Genomic DNA, 12,442 nt, shown 5'->3' with positions numbered 1-12,442 from the left:
AAAAGGTTTCAGTTGTACTTCTTCCTGGACACTATGAACGCATCTGCATCCCATGGTTTTTAGTACATCCTTTATGCGGCGTGACTTTGCCTGCAATTGATCATCCGAGTTTGCAGTGTTGAAGTGTCTTCTAAGTTCGACAGTCGCCCCTCATCGGTTCACAGCTGGCAGCCATCAGACAACAATAGCTCTCTCTCCTCATTAGAGTCCTTTACTTTCATTTGGACGTTCAATGTTTATGCGTACTTTGATATGTATTTTACCTTAATTGCTTCTACTTTAGACAATTTATTATAATTGCATAAACTGAGCAGCCGATGCATTAAGTGGCTGTTCGTAATCTTCAGATACACTAAACTTCTTTACATGGACCATATGAATTATCAGTATTTGGTGAGATTTGCCACAAAGGATAGTATTTCTCTTCAAAATTAAACCATTTTTACTCATAAACCATTAGGATATTAAATCTGGCACTGTTTTTCCACTGTTGCACTGCTGTTTTTACTGGTATTCGTGTATTTATTTTTATTATGTTACTTATTGTTTGTCTTGTATTCTATTCAATTACACTATTTTAAGTTTATAGGTTAGCCATTCCCTATCATTATTTGCAACATCTTGATGTCATCTTCTTTGAAAGGAGAAATAACAACCATCTGCGTTTTGTATAGATAGCATATGTTTAGCAATGTTTGATTGCTAATTGTATTTTTTTTCTGTTTTGTAGAAACCATAAGCATAGACATCTTCATCATAAACATCTTAAATGATAAAGAGTGGCATGTGGTCACAAGTTTGGATTATAAACAGACATCTCCCTCACAATAATTTGTCGTATAAATTCTTTATTATTGGCAGAGGTCTGCGGTCTACGACTGCTTTTCTAGTTTGTGAATATTTTCTGGGTCTGAAGCAGACTAGCTGAATTTGCATTATTTGTGGGAAAATTGCTTCGGTTTTCATTCTTTCGGTCTCAAAACCGAGGAGCGTGCTTACATATGTCCATTCCAAAAAAGTGGAGTTTATTTTAATCCACCCCCTTCTTTGTTCACTTGCAGTGTTTAACAAGTACCAGGCTAGCATTTACTAATGGGGGAAAGGATAAAGAATAATTAATTTTATTTAGGTCCTATTTTTCGAAAAAAAATAAGTCCAATTCTATTTCAGCAGAAAAACAAATGAGGATAAATGCACGGCTTAAACTTTTTTCTTAGAATACAATTATTTTATTCCTGTAATGTGTAAGACTATTAATTTTTTCCTTGTAATATTGTAACATCTCATAAAGTAAAATATTTTCCCTCAGCTATGCATTGATGTTGTAGTATTATTATTATATTATTTTCCATTCTTTGGATAGTGATGTATCTCACTGAGTTGTTTTGTGACATGCACCCAATTACCATCCTACAGCAATATGGACCATGGCAAACCCCACTCAATTCCATTGCTTGGTGGAAACATTTTATGTCTCTTGCATGTGGTACACTTACATCATCTCCTGAAAAGTACTGATCAATAATTTCAAAGGCAAGCTTGTAGATGTCCTCGTTCTCATGCTGCTGCAAGCTCTCAATTTTTTCCAAACCTGATATCAGGAGAAAAAGCAAAAAAAGCATGCACTGTAGAATGAAAAGTGGACAAGTGTCAAAGTCAAAGCTAAAGCCACGCTATATGCACCTCCGCACTCCTCGATGATCTCAGCGATGGTGCTGGCTTCATCGCCCACCATGATGAGGATGTTCTTTAGGCCGTCCAGGACAACCTGCACCACCTGGGGGTCTTTGACCAACATCAGGTTACAGAAGGGCGGGATGACGTTCTGCTCCACCAGGTACTCCACCTACATAAAGACACACGTATACACAACACATCCGCACTTGATTACAACATAAAAATAACAAATCACAACAGATCAGAAATGTTCTCCTTAAAATAATAATTTTCAAGTCCGACACAAACAAAAACGTTTGTGGACAACCATCCATCCATTTTCTACCGCTTGTGCCTTTCGGGGTCGCGGGGGGTGCTGGAGCCTATGTAGACAGCTGCCTTTTTTTCACTGGACAGCAAAAAAAAACATGTTTCACCACTTGAAAGTAACCAGCATAGGGGGCTAAAACAGCTGACTGACAGGTTGCAGAGGAAAGCGTAAATAGTAAATTATGCAAAGTTGCTACAATCACTCAATCAATCAATTATTAACTAATAACTGGCTAAATTAGCAGATTAATACATCACAGTTATTATCTGGTGGACTAACTGTTCCTATGTTGATGATGTGATCAGACCAGCTCGCTTCTTTTCACTCCTTTTGGACTGTTGACCACTAGAGCAAAATGTGTGCTTGTGAAGTTTTAACATCCATTCATCCATTTGATACCGCTTGTCCCTTTTTGGGGTCGCGGGGGTGCTGGAGCCTATCTCAGCTGCATTCGGGCGGAAGGCGGGGTACACCCTGGACAAGTCATCACAGGGCCAACTCAGATAGACAACATTCACACTCACATTCACACACTAGGGCCAATTTAGTGTTTCCAATCAACCTATCCCCAGGTGCATGTCTTTGGAGGTGGGAGGAAGCCGGAGTACCCGGAGGGAACCCACGCAGTCACCAAATAAATTGAAAATTGAAAAATGTAAATTATGATAGAGACGTGACATGCTGTCTGTCTATTTCTGTCGTAATTTAGTGTAAAAAGGTTTCCCTCAATACCTCAGGTTTGCCATCTTTTGAATGAGTGTGAAGGAGAGTGCTAAAAGAAGTGGATGGTACTGATTGAATTAAAGAACTCATCAAACGTATAGCACTGCTAAGGCTGAAACATACAGTGCACCCAGAAAGTATTCACAGCACTTCACTTTTTCCACATTTTGTCATGTTATGTTATGGGACGGCGTGGCGAAGTTGGTAGAGTGGCCGTGCCAGCAATCGGAGGGTTGCTGGTTACTGGGGTTCAATCCCCACCTTCTACCATCCTAGTCACGTCCGTTGTGTCCTTGGGCAAGACACTTCACCCTTGCTCCTGATGGGTGCTGGTTAGCGCCTTGCATGGCAGCTCCCGCCATCAGTGTGTGAATGTGGAAATACTGTCAAAGCGCTTTGAGTACCTTGAAGGTAGAAAAGCGCTATACAAGTATAACCCATTTATCATTTATGTTACAGCCTTATTCCAAAATTGAATAGATACATTTTTTGTCCTCAAAATTCTACAGACAATATCCCATGAGGAAAATGTGAAAACGTTTTGGTTTCTTTTAACTTTGCAAACATAACAAAAATAAAAAAGGAAAAAAATCCCATGTACAGAAGTATTCAAAGCCTTCGCTCAACTTTGTTGATGCAACTTTGGCAGCAATTACAGCCTCAAGTCTTTTTTAATACGATTCCACAAACTTGGCACACCTATCTTTGGGCAGTTTCACCCATTCCTCTTTGCAGCACCTCTCAAAGCTCCATGAGGTTGGATGAGAAGCATTCGTTTTCATCCAGGATGTCTCTGTGCATTGCCGCATTCATCTTAGTCTAGTCATGGAGGTGACCAAGACCCCGATGGTCACTCTGTCAGAGCTACAGCATTCCTCAGGGTAGAGAGGAGAACCTTCCAAAAGGACAACCATCTCTGCAGCAATCCACCAATTAGTCATGTATGGTATAGTGAGAGTGGCCAGACAGAAGCCATGTCTGAGTAAAAGGTTTGCCAAGTTGCACCTGAAAGACTCTCAGACCATGAGAAACTAAATTCTGTGGTCTGATGAGACAAAAAATGAACTATTTGGCGTGAATACCAGGCATCATGTTAGGAGGAAACCAGGCATTGCTCGTCAACATTCCAATAGCATGTTGTTCAGCAGCAGGAACTGGGAGACTAGTCAGGATAGAGAGAGACATACAAATGCAGCAATGTACAGAGACATCCTGGATGAAAACCAACACTTAACATCCAACCTGATGGAGCTTGAGAGGTGCTGTAAAAAGAAATGGGCAAAGAGAAAAACTGCCCAAAGATAGATGTGTCTAGCTTGTGGCATCGTATTCAAAAAGACTAAAGGCTGTATTTATTACTAAAGGTGCATCAACATGCTACAACATCGTGTCAACAATGAAACCGAATGAAGGAAAATGCTCTGTTGTTTGTTTGCTTTACATAGCGCAAGACACTACACTAACTTTTAGCCTCATCTGAAGTAAAAATTGTCTTACTTTTAACTTTTATGATTCGTGCCAATGTGCCTTTATCTGTGAAAAGTCGCTTTAAGTGTTTGCAAAGATTAGTCCTGCTTCAACAATGGACCTTGACTAAAAGATAGATTTTCTGAAAAAATTACTCTGGATGGCGGGCTCAGTGACTATTTATGGAAACGGAGGAGACAATGAAACGGTAAGTAATAACAGTAGGTTAGAAATGTGTGAATGATACCTTCGCATTTTTAGCTCGATTTGTTGTGTAGCTCGCTTAGCCTGCTAATGTAACACAATAGCATCACTGTTTCCAAAAAACTACTTTTTAATTGGATCAGTGCCTACTGTGTTTGGCAATGGACCAGTCAGTATTATAATCTGTTATTACATTCACGATGTCGCTCGTAGTGTTGTTTACTGCAGCCGACTTGAGCCCCCATTGTTTTAGTGTTCAAAGCAGCAGCAAAAGTATTAACATGATATAGAATAAAAAACATTTTACTGCCAATATATACATGCATATGTCCAGGATTTAGCATTGGAGAGATAGACTCTGTAGAAGTTTAACCTCCATGTATAGTTACAGACCTGCAGCCTGGCGTCTGTTTCCTTTCTCTCTTCTGCCCGCATAGTCGTCTTATCGCGCAGACAATAAAACACGATGAGCCGCTGGTCTCGCTATATCATCTGGGATGTTGTGTTGTGGTTTTGTGGTGAAAGTCACTCAAAATAAATGGCTGGTGCCGATCATCGATGTCTAAAGTCCACAATAAAAGCAAGAAAGCTAAAACAACTACAAAGTATTTCTGCTGGGCGAAGGAAAATGCTGACTCAGCGTGAGGGATGGTGAGGAGGGGTTTATTTGCATCTAACAACTCTGCCTCTCAAAATGGCTTGTTTTCAAAGGGACCCAAATATTACAAGTAGGCCTGTAAAACAAAATCTATGCAAATTTTTCACCCAAAAAACATTGTTACATGTTATGTAGACCAAAATGAAGTGTTTCACAAACAGAAAAAAATAAATCATATGACCCCTTTAAACGTTTCATTTTCTTTTTAAAAGGAATGTTAAATGTTAAAATGCTGCTGTTTTGGGGCACCAAGCACGGAGTACATTTTTTCAAGGTACGAGCTGTGTACGAGGTATACTAAACAGTAGTTACTTATGTCGCACTTGAGTGTCTAAGGATTTAGCTCAGAGCCTCAGGTTTCCCTTTAGCTTATTTAGTTAATTAGGGGCTGTGCATATTGAGCAATGTATGAGCAAAAGCACCGCAGTGAAAATGCCAGTAATAGCTACAGTAGTGACATTTCATTTGTTGTCCTATGGCCGACACCATAAAACAGACATTTGTAACATTTACTCTTAGGTATGATTTCAATGTTTTTTTGTTGATCAAAATATTTTAGACATATTATTAATGTGCAAAAAAGTTTTTGCAATGGGAAATTTGTTGGAATTGCCCCTTTCTAGCTAAAGCCAATCATTGGCAAGAGACTTTGATGGGAGTTTATTGAAAAAGCTCACCTGGTCTTTCCTTCCACTGATGGTGAGGTTGCTGATGGCCCATGCTGCCTCCTTTTGAGTGCAGAAGTCCCCCTGTGGAGAGAAACAGGCTATCATTAAATAACATGTACTGTATGTGCTACCTTTTTTCTACCAAGCAAGCTCCATGTTAGCAAAGCATTAAGCACAGTTGGTTCCAAGGGTAAAAGATGCTATTAATAACTATTGTAATACAAACACTGACTCATAAATTAGAAAGAGACCTTGGCCAGTTGGTGAATGATCATGGGGATGAGTCCTGCATCGATCACAGACTGGACCTGCTGCTGGTTCCCAGCTGTAATGTTGGACAAGAACCAGACTGCTTCCTACAAAACATAGCCAATCACAAAAACATTCAATACCAACTTTCCGTCTCTCACTCACACTCGGAAGCATTTTTTGTGCGGATATAAGCACACGACTAGAAATCTGAGTTATTTCTGAAATTGGAGTCAAAGACAATCGTATGTCTTTCGGAAAACATACAGACCCAATTCCAACTTCCTGTAAAATAGTTTTGTGAATTCTAAAAAGCCAAAACACAGCAATTACCAGGAATTATACCAAACTGACTCCTAGAAGTTGTGAACAAAATGGGATAATTCCATAGCAATCAGATGAACACCCTGTAAATCCTATGATTAGGGCTGGGTATCATGAACAATTTCTGAAATCGATTTCGATTTATAAGCTTCTAAATCGATTAATCACGATTCGATCTGCGCTTAAATAACGAAAATGTCCAAACTGTACTTTATTTTTCACTTCAGCAAAAATAACTTTGGAGAGTTTAAAGCTGAACTGTAAAGAAAACTCAAAAGTGCCATTTTGAAAAGAACGGAATTGTAAATGAACGTCTAATTGTATTGCAACATTCCATCATGGATTAAAGGGGAACTGAACTTTTTTTTTAATATTGCCTTTCGTTCACAAACATTATGAGGGACAAGAACACATATCCAGCTTAAATTATTTTGCATTTTAAATATAAAAAAATGCTCATAAGATGTGGCTAATCGGAGTCCTCTGTGCTACCTTCAAAAACCTTGATAACATCTTCAAAAACCTCCATCAACATAGTATATACATGATGTAAGTATATAAATTAAATGTAACACACACGTTCGTAACAAAATGTAATATATGTACAGTATCCATTGTATTTTGTTTATTTTAAGCATTATTGTAACTAATTTTCCTAGGCGCATTAATTTCATTGCACATAAGAAGGTACTTCTTACTTCTAATAGTAACATACTCCCTACTCCCGGCAACAAAAGCCTGTGTTTGCTAATCATGGCAAACCTTGTAATAGACGGCTATTTTTGGACAAATGAGGATTTACAACCTTATCTTTTTAAAACTGAATAAACGCTGGGTGAACTACTGGTTATAGAAGCTGAGCGAGCAGGAAGAGAGGGTGAAAGGCTGGAGTACACGAGAGTCGTCAGGAGAGAGAGAGAGATTCAGGACCGTAAATGTGGAGATTGGAGCCAAGCTATGGGGACACTGCTTAAAGGAACTGGACAAAAGACGAACTGTTTGCGCGAACAAACCCTGCAGCGGGACAAACTTTTTTCCACCTACTCAAATCAAGCAGAAACATCCCTGGCCAGCTGGACCAAACAAAGAGACAATTGTCCATCGAGTAAGTCACCATAATATTGATCATGATACATGCAGCACACAATCCTTGTTATTACAACTACATACACTGTTAAGATACATGTGTACAAACAAAACATGAAATGTGGGCTAATATTTTACAGATACTGTAATATGATCGTTCATGTTTTTCAGTCAGTACAGATTGGTGTTCTATGGCAGTGGTTCTCAACCTTTTTTCAGTGATGTGCCCCCTGTGAAAATGTTTTAATTCAAGTAGCCCCTAATCAGAGCAAAGCCATTTTGGTTGAAAAAAAGAGATAAAGAAGTAAAATACAGCACTATGTCATCAGTTTCTGATTTATTAAATTGTGTAACAGTGCACAATATTGCTAATTTGTAGTGGTCTTTCTTGAACTATTTGGAAAAAAAGATAGGTGTACAGCCCTTACCTTTGGGCTGGTACCGAGGGCGACTGTGTTGACCAGTTTGACGCGTGTAAATGATAGAATGTCCAGTACTGTAGAACTGTGTTTGGATATGACAATCCGTTTATTCCAGCTATCTAAATTAAATCAAATGTAAGTTATATAACATAAAGTATGCTAACCTTGAATGGCACATTGTCACAGCATTGTCACGGCAAGACACGACACGTCACGTCACAAACACGAACACGACCACGACCACGCTCGAAAACTGTTTGTCCTCCAATCGCCCTCCCACGCTCACACCTGAACCCAATTTAAAGAGGCTACCATAGTAACCGCACCATAGCAACAGTCACCTCCCTGTCAACCCTTCCTGGTTCCTAACAGGAAGTGGGCGGAGCAATCTGCCGAAAAGGAAATTAAACATGCTGAACCCAACAATCAATTAGAGAAAATAAAAATAAAAACAATATAAACAAATAAGGAATTTTGGCTCCAACAATAGGTTTTTATTTATATTTATAAAGGATTTTTGAATTGTTGCTATTTTTAGAATATTTAAAAAAAATCTCACGTACCCCTTGGCTTACCTTCAAGTACCCCCAGGGGTACGCGTACCCCCATTTGAGAACCACTGTCCTATGGCATTGTGTTGTGCATTACAAACTCAAAAGCGATTCAGCTTCTGACGAAGAAGCTCTATTTTACCTCTTGGCGTAGCTAGCTTACCTCTTGCTGTAGCAGTGTGTGTCTCTCTGTGAGCAATGTGTTACTATGCTAGAAAAACAGTTCCTCAGTGTTCCCTTTTACAATAACAATGTTGCTACAGCTTGGTTATTATACAGGTTATGGAACGTAAAATAAGTATCGTTGGCGGTTTTATGAAGCATTTTAGAGTGGTTTAGAGGCAGAACGGATTGTTCCCATTAACTGTGTCGCTAGCCACCTAGAACGAGCAAATGATTACAAACTAGAATGCAAAAAAAACATGTGTCTTTGTCTCTCGTAAGGATTGTGAACAATAGGGCAAAATCCCCATTTAAGGTATTGTTTCTTTGAGTGCAAAATAATAACAATAAATATGTAAGCTATTTCTCTCTGGGCCCTTATTTTGTTAGCGCCGTCAGAGAGGATGTAACGCACAGCGATTTTATCTTGAAGGCCAAAAGTGCACTCTTGGGTTTTCTGGCGCACTCGGTGACAGTGCTGTGTGCAGTAAAAAAAAGTACCTCCCAGGTTATGGCTGCCATCCTTACTTAATAGTGAGCTTGAACCACATCAGCGGTAATCTTACAAGACTCTCACATACAAATAAAATCAATAAGATAACACTTTTAGTCAGATGTTTACCTTGCATGATCATTATGTAGTATGGTTCATTTTGAGCACCTGAAAAAGAGATTTGTAGCCTTCGAGCGCAAGTGTAAATTACTACCAAACTGCGATGGCTTCTATTACTGTATATTCAGGGCCCATGGAGAATCAAGTGGTAATGCTGGTAAGCCCCTGACTTTTGTTGTTGTTGGAAGATAGCATTAGCATAGTGTGGTACTGCTACTACAGCTTCGCTCACAAGACTATTCTCTCTGCGGATATGCAGAGGACATTAATGTTGTGAATTTGGTACCATTTTTAGCTATACAGGTGAAACTAAAATAAATTTAATATTGTGCAAAGGTTTGTTTATTCCAGCGATTAGATTTACAAGGTAAAACTATTAAATGACATAGGCTCATAACGTACATTATATTTTTCAAGTCTTCTATTGATATAATTCTGATGATTATGACTTATAGCTTATGTTTAAGCTGCATTTCAGCTAGGTAGCAATTACATTGCTAGTCGCTAGCTATCTATCTGTGGCGCTGATGAAAACCTTCCACAGAAAACCTCAGAAAATTGTGGGTTTTAAAAAACTGTGATCATCAAAATTACAACAAATAAAGGCTTGCCACTTTGGATTGAATGTTTACATATTATGTTTGTATATTAGTTTCACATGTGAAGTGAAATTATTGACATGAATGAACTTTTGCATTACGGTATATTAAAATATTTTGAGTTTTACCTATATTGGATTCTCTTAAAGGGGGAATGCAATTTTTTGTGTCGTTCTTGCCAGTTCCAAGTCCTAAATGACTGTTAAAGTGTCCCAACTTGTCAGATTGTATCCTCAGCCATCTACTTTTCAGGAGAGAGGTGATTTATGATCTACAATAAACTTACAGGGCGCAGGGAAGCGAGGAAACCGCAGACCACTCGATGATGTAAACTTAGGGACACACGGAAGTGATCACTTCGCCGCTATAAATAGTTTGTCTGCGTTAGCGCCTATAATAACAATATCACCAATACTTGGTTAATATTCAAGTCATGAAATGTAAATGGATTATTGTTGGCGCTTTTTGAATAGTTATTTATCAGATTTTATGGGCGGAGTATTGGAGTTCCCATCGGCTCTTTTGTGAGCGGACTTTTATTTAGGGTTATTTAACAATTAGCATGCATTTTAAAAATTCCATCCATCTTTATGTGTCTCATAATGATTGTGAACGATAGGCAAAATTCCAAAAGAAGTGCAGTTCCCCTTTAAGTGTATCAGGTGTTTTAGACTACTAAACTAATAAGCTATTATGGCTAACATGCATGCCTATTTAAGATTAATTTGATTGCAGTTCACTGGTAAACACTGGAATTGGAATGTGAATGGTTGTTGGTTTACATGCGCCCTGTGATTGGCTGTGAACCAATTTATGGCATACTCTGCCTCTCGGCCGAAGTCAGCTACGTTAGGCTCCAGCTCATTTGTGACCCTAATGAGAAGCGGTATATAAAATGGAGGGATTGATGGATATTACAGTAGCTAAAACATATATACATGTGTATGGCTGTTAAGGATTTTAAATATTTCCTCAAAACATTGCCTGTTCTGCATAGTTTCTAAAGGTATTTTAACCTTGGAGATGATTATTTCTCATAAGAAATAACCGTTTTAAAAAGTGATCAAAATGGGAAGTGGACCGTGCTCATGGTTACCTTATTGATCTTTTCTTTAGGGTGTGTGAGCAAGTTGGGGAAGTATCTGAGGACCTCGCAGTTGAGGACTACTTGTGTCTGCTCGTCTGTGCCAGTTACGATGTTCCCTACCGCTCGCAGAGCCGCCGTCTGCAGATGGAAACGTACCAAAGGCAATTAATGTCACGATCCAGATTCATTCAGTCTGGACACCGCTGAGGCATCTCAAGTCTCACCTGCACTTTCACCTCCTGGTGGCTGAGGAGAGGCACAAGATGCGGGACAACATCAGAGTCGATGACCATCTGGATCTGCTCGTTACCGCCGTCCGTCAGGTAAGATAAAGCCCACACTGTGTCGACGAGGATCTAAACACAGAAAAGAAAATGTCAACAACTAGAGTACATCACTTGTAAATCACTCATTGCTCATATACTTACATTTATATCTGTGTGATGTATTAGCACACGGAGGGCAGGCAATATCTGTGTGAAAGAGAAGAGAGAAAAAAAATCAAATAAGTAGGGAGATCAATCCGAGAAGGAGGAGCATTTTCAGCAAATGACGCAAAAAACATGGCACAGTGGGAAAGCAGCACAAGGAGGAATAGCTGTCAAGACTTGAAGTTCTGCAAAGATCAATGAAGTTAGAACCTCCCCGGTGAGTGGCAGAGCTATGGACCATTTCTGTGTGACTCATTCTGTCTGACACACATGCAGGGGAAAAACAATCCTACCTCTTGCACTGTCTCCATGGGTGGGGGCGGGTCCTTATTGCGACAGAGGTTTACAATGACCCACGTGACGTTGCGTAGGAAGGTGATTGGGATAGAGGGGTTGATGAAGGAGAGCAGTGGCTTGACCACGCCCAGGGAGATGACGTAATCCCTGCACGGTGGGCCATCACCTGGATAGTGAAGGATTAAAGGTCGGTGCTACCAATCAATCGCTCTAATGCTCAACAAAGAATCACTATGTGCAAAACAGTTATACCACAATCACTAAAATGGTCTCACTTGTACACATCACTTGTAGTTTTCCTACACACGTGGTCTACTAACCTATAATGTTTCCCAGCGCCCAAACAGCCTGTTCACATACATTCTGGTGGGGAGAGTGCAGCAGTCGCAGAAACAACGGCACTGCATCTGGACAAACAAATATCAACGTTAATTTAGGCAGCCAAAAACCAAGCAGCAATCAACAATTGATTATTACTTGAACGATCGCACCTACAAAAGGGACATAGGTGCTAAAATAATCAATTAGATGTCAGTAAAAATGATTTCCATAAATTGTGGCCCGCAGGGATTTATTAGCTCAACTGCAGGCTACTTGAGAGGGGGCCTTTATTTGTACTAATTTAAGGTCTCAGCATTTTTTCTTTTTTGAATGTGAGCTGTATTGTGATCATTGGTGGAACGGTTTACAAAATGGGCTGGTTCCGGGGAGCAGATGGGATTTTTGAACTGTCAGCATATAATTTCAACTCAGTTATTTTCAACTCCATGTCTTAATCAAAATGTGTTTTATTCACACATTTAATTATAACTGTAGTGCAAACAACATATGTGCATCAATAAAAAAGTTTATATACTGTACATGAAATTCACATTTTAAAGGGGCTGTTTGCAACATTTACACAGATGTCTAGA

At 39.3% G+C, this 12,442-nt stretch overlaps 1 protein-coding gene across 1 annotated transcript in view; it reads right to left on the bottom strand.

Annotated features, from left to right (window-relative positions):
* Positions 1–12,442, bottom strand: part of LOC133664822 (importin subunit alpha-4) — a 38,998-nt gene that overhangs the window by 3,564 nt on the left and 22,992 nt on the right. The window contains exons 8-16 of the mRNA XM_062069755.1: positions 11,849–11,935; positions 11,525–11,694; positions 11,229–11,273; positions 11,025–11,156; positions 10,810–10,938; positions 5,959–6,063; positions 5,717–5,788; positions 1,684–1,846; positions 1,497–1,591 (exon numbers count right to left, since the gene is read on the bottom strand). Coding sequence (XP_061925739.1) covers positions 1,497–1,591; positions 1,684–1,846; positions 5,717–5,788; positions 5,959–6,063; positions 10,810–10,938; positions 11,025–11,156; positions 11,229–11,273; positions 11,525–11,694; positions 11,849–11,935 — 998 coding nt within the window. The remainder of the gene's footprint in view (positions 1–1,496; positions 1,592–1,683; positions 1,847–5,716; positions 5,789–5,958; positions 6,064–10,809; positions 10,939–11,024; positions 11,157–11,228; positions 11,274–11,524; positions 11,695–11,848; positions 11,936–12,442) is intronic.

The sequence above is a fragment of the Entelurus aequoreus genome, linkage group LG14 (assembly GCF_033978785.1).
Source record: "Entelurus aequoreus isolate RoL-2023_Sb linkage group LG14, RoL_Eaeq_v1.1, whole genome shotgun sequence".
Lineage (NCBI taxonomy): Eukaryota > Metazoa > Chordata > Actinopteri > Syngnathiformes > Syngnathidae > Entelurus > Entelurus aequoreus.
This window is presented reverse-complemented; position numbering and strand designations above follow the sequence as displayed.